The following is a 772-nucleotide window of genomic DNA, read 5'->3' as shown; positions in this document are numbered from 1 at the left end:
TTGGCCTCGGGGGTGGGGGGGCTGGACCCCACCCTCTCCCTGTGCTCGGTTCCCCTGCAGGCTGTGTTCCCCAGGACGCCTGCTGCCACCACACCCCCTGCAGAAAGTCCCCCTGCAAAGGTCAGTGCCCGGTGGGGCGGGGCAGGGGCACCGAGCCATTCTGCCGGGTTTTCAAGGTCCCGCTTGGGGTTCCCCCCACCCCCCACCCCGTGCCGGCAGACCGTGATGGGAATGGTGACGGTGGCACTGAGTTTTGAGTACGGCCAGATCCCCTCGGAGCGCTGAGTTCACACTGCCACCTGGCTCATTCGGTGGTCTTGCCTGAATCTCGGGGTGGCCTGGGGGAGGCAGGGGGCTCAGGGGCCTTGGGTGAGGGTCAGACATGGGTAATGGGCCTGTCCCCCTCGCCAGCCCGGCTCACACACGCTGCGTCCCTGGAGCTTCCCATCCCCCACTAAGTGTCTCCGCTGCACCTCGCTGATGCTGGGCCTGGGCCGCCAGGGCCTGGGCTGTGACGGTGAGACCCTCAGCCCCCCAGCTCACCATCCTCCCCTGCGCCAGCCACAGCCCCCGGGTGGGGGGAGGGGAAGCAGCCCCCATCCTGCCACATCAGGCGCCCCCCCACCCCCGTCAACATTTCCCACTGCTCAGTTTTTTCTTCTCTCTCTTTATTGGGAACTGGCGATGGCTCCGGGCCGTGACAGCCTGTGGGGCGCTGGGCTGGGGCTGCCCGGGGTCTCTGCTCCTCAGTGGTCCCCGCCCGCCTCATGGC

At 68.1% G+C, this 772-nt stretch overlaps 1 protein-coding gene across 1 annotated transcript in view; it reads left to right on the top strand.

The window, feature by feature from the left end:
* CDC42BPG (CDC42 binding protein kinase gamma (DMPK-like)) overlaps nucleotides 1–772 on the top strand; it is a 17073-nt gene that overhangs the window by 8766 nt on the left and 7535 nt on the right. The window contains exons 24-25 of the mRNA XM_010838100.1: nucleotides 61–120; nucleotides 412–518. Of these exons, the coding sequence (XP_010836402.1) occupies nucleotides 61–120; nucleotides 412–518 (167 nt within the window). The remainder of the gene's footprint in view (nucleotides 1–60; nucleotides 121–411; nucleotides 519–772) is intronic.

The sequence above is a fragment of the Bison bison genome, unplaced genomic scaffold (assembly GCF_000754665.1).
Source record: "Bison bison bison isolate TAMUID 2011002044 unplaced genomic scaffold, Bison_UMD1.0 scf7180017864089, whole genome shotgun sequence".
In the NCBI taxonomy this organism is placed as follows: domain Eukaryota; kingdom Metazoa; phylum Chordata; class Mammalia; order Artiodactyla; family Bovidae; genus Bison; species Bison bison.
This window is presented reverse-complemented; position numbering and strand designations above follow the sequence as displayed.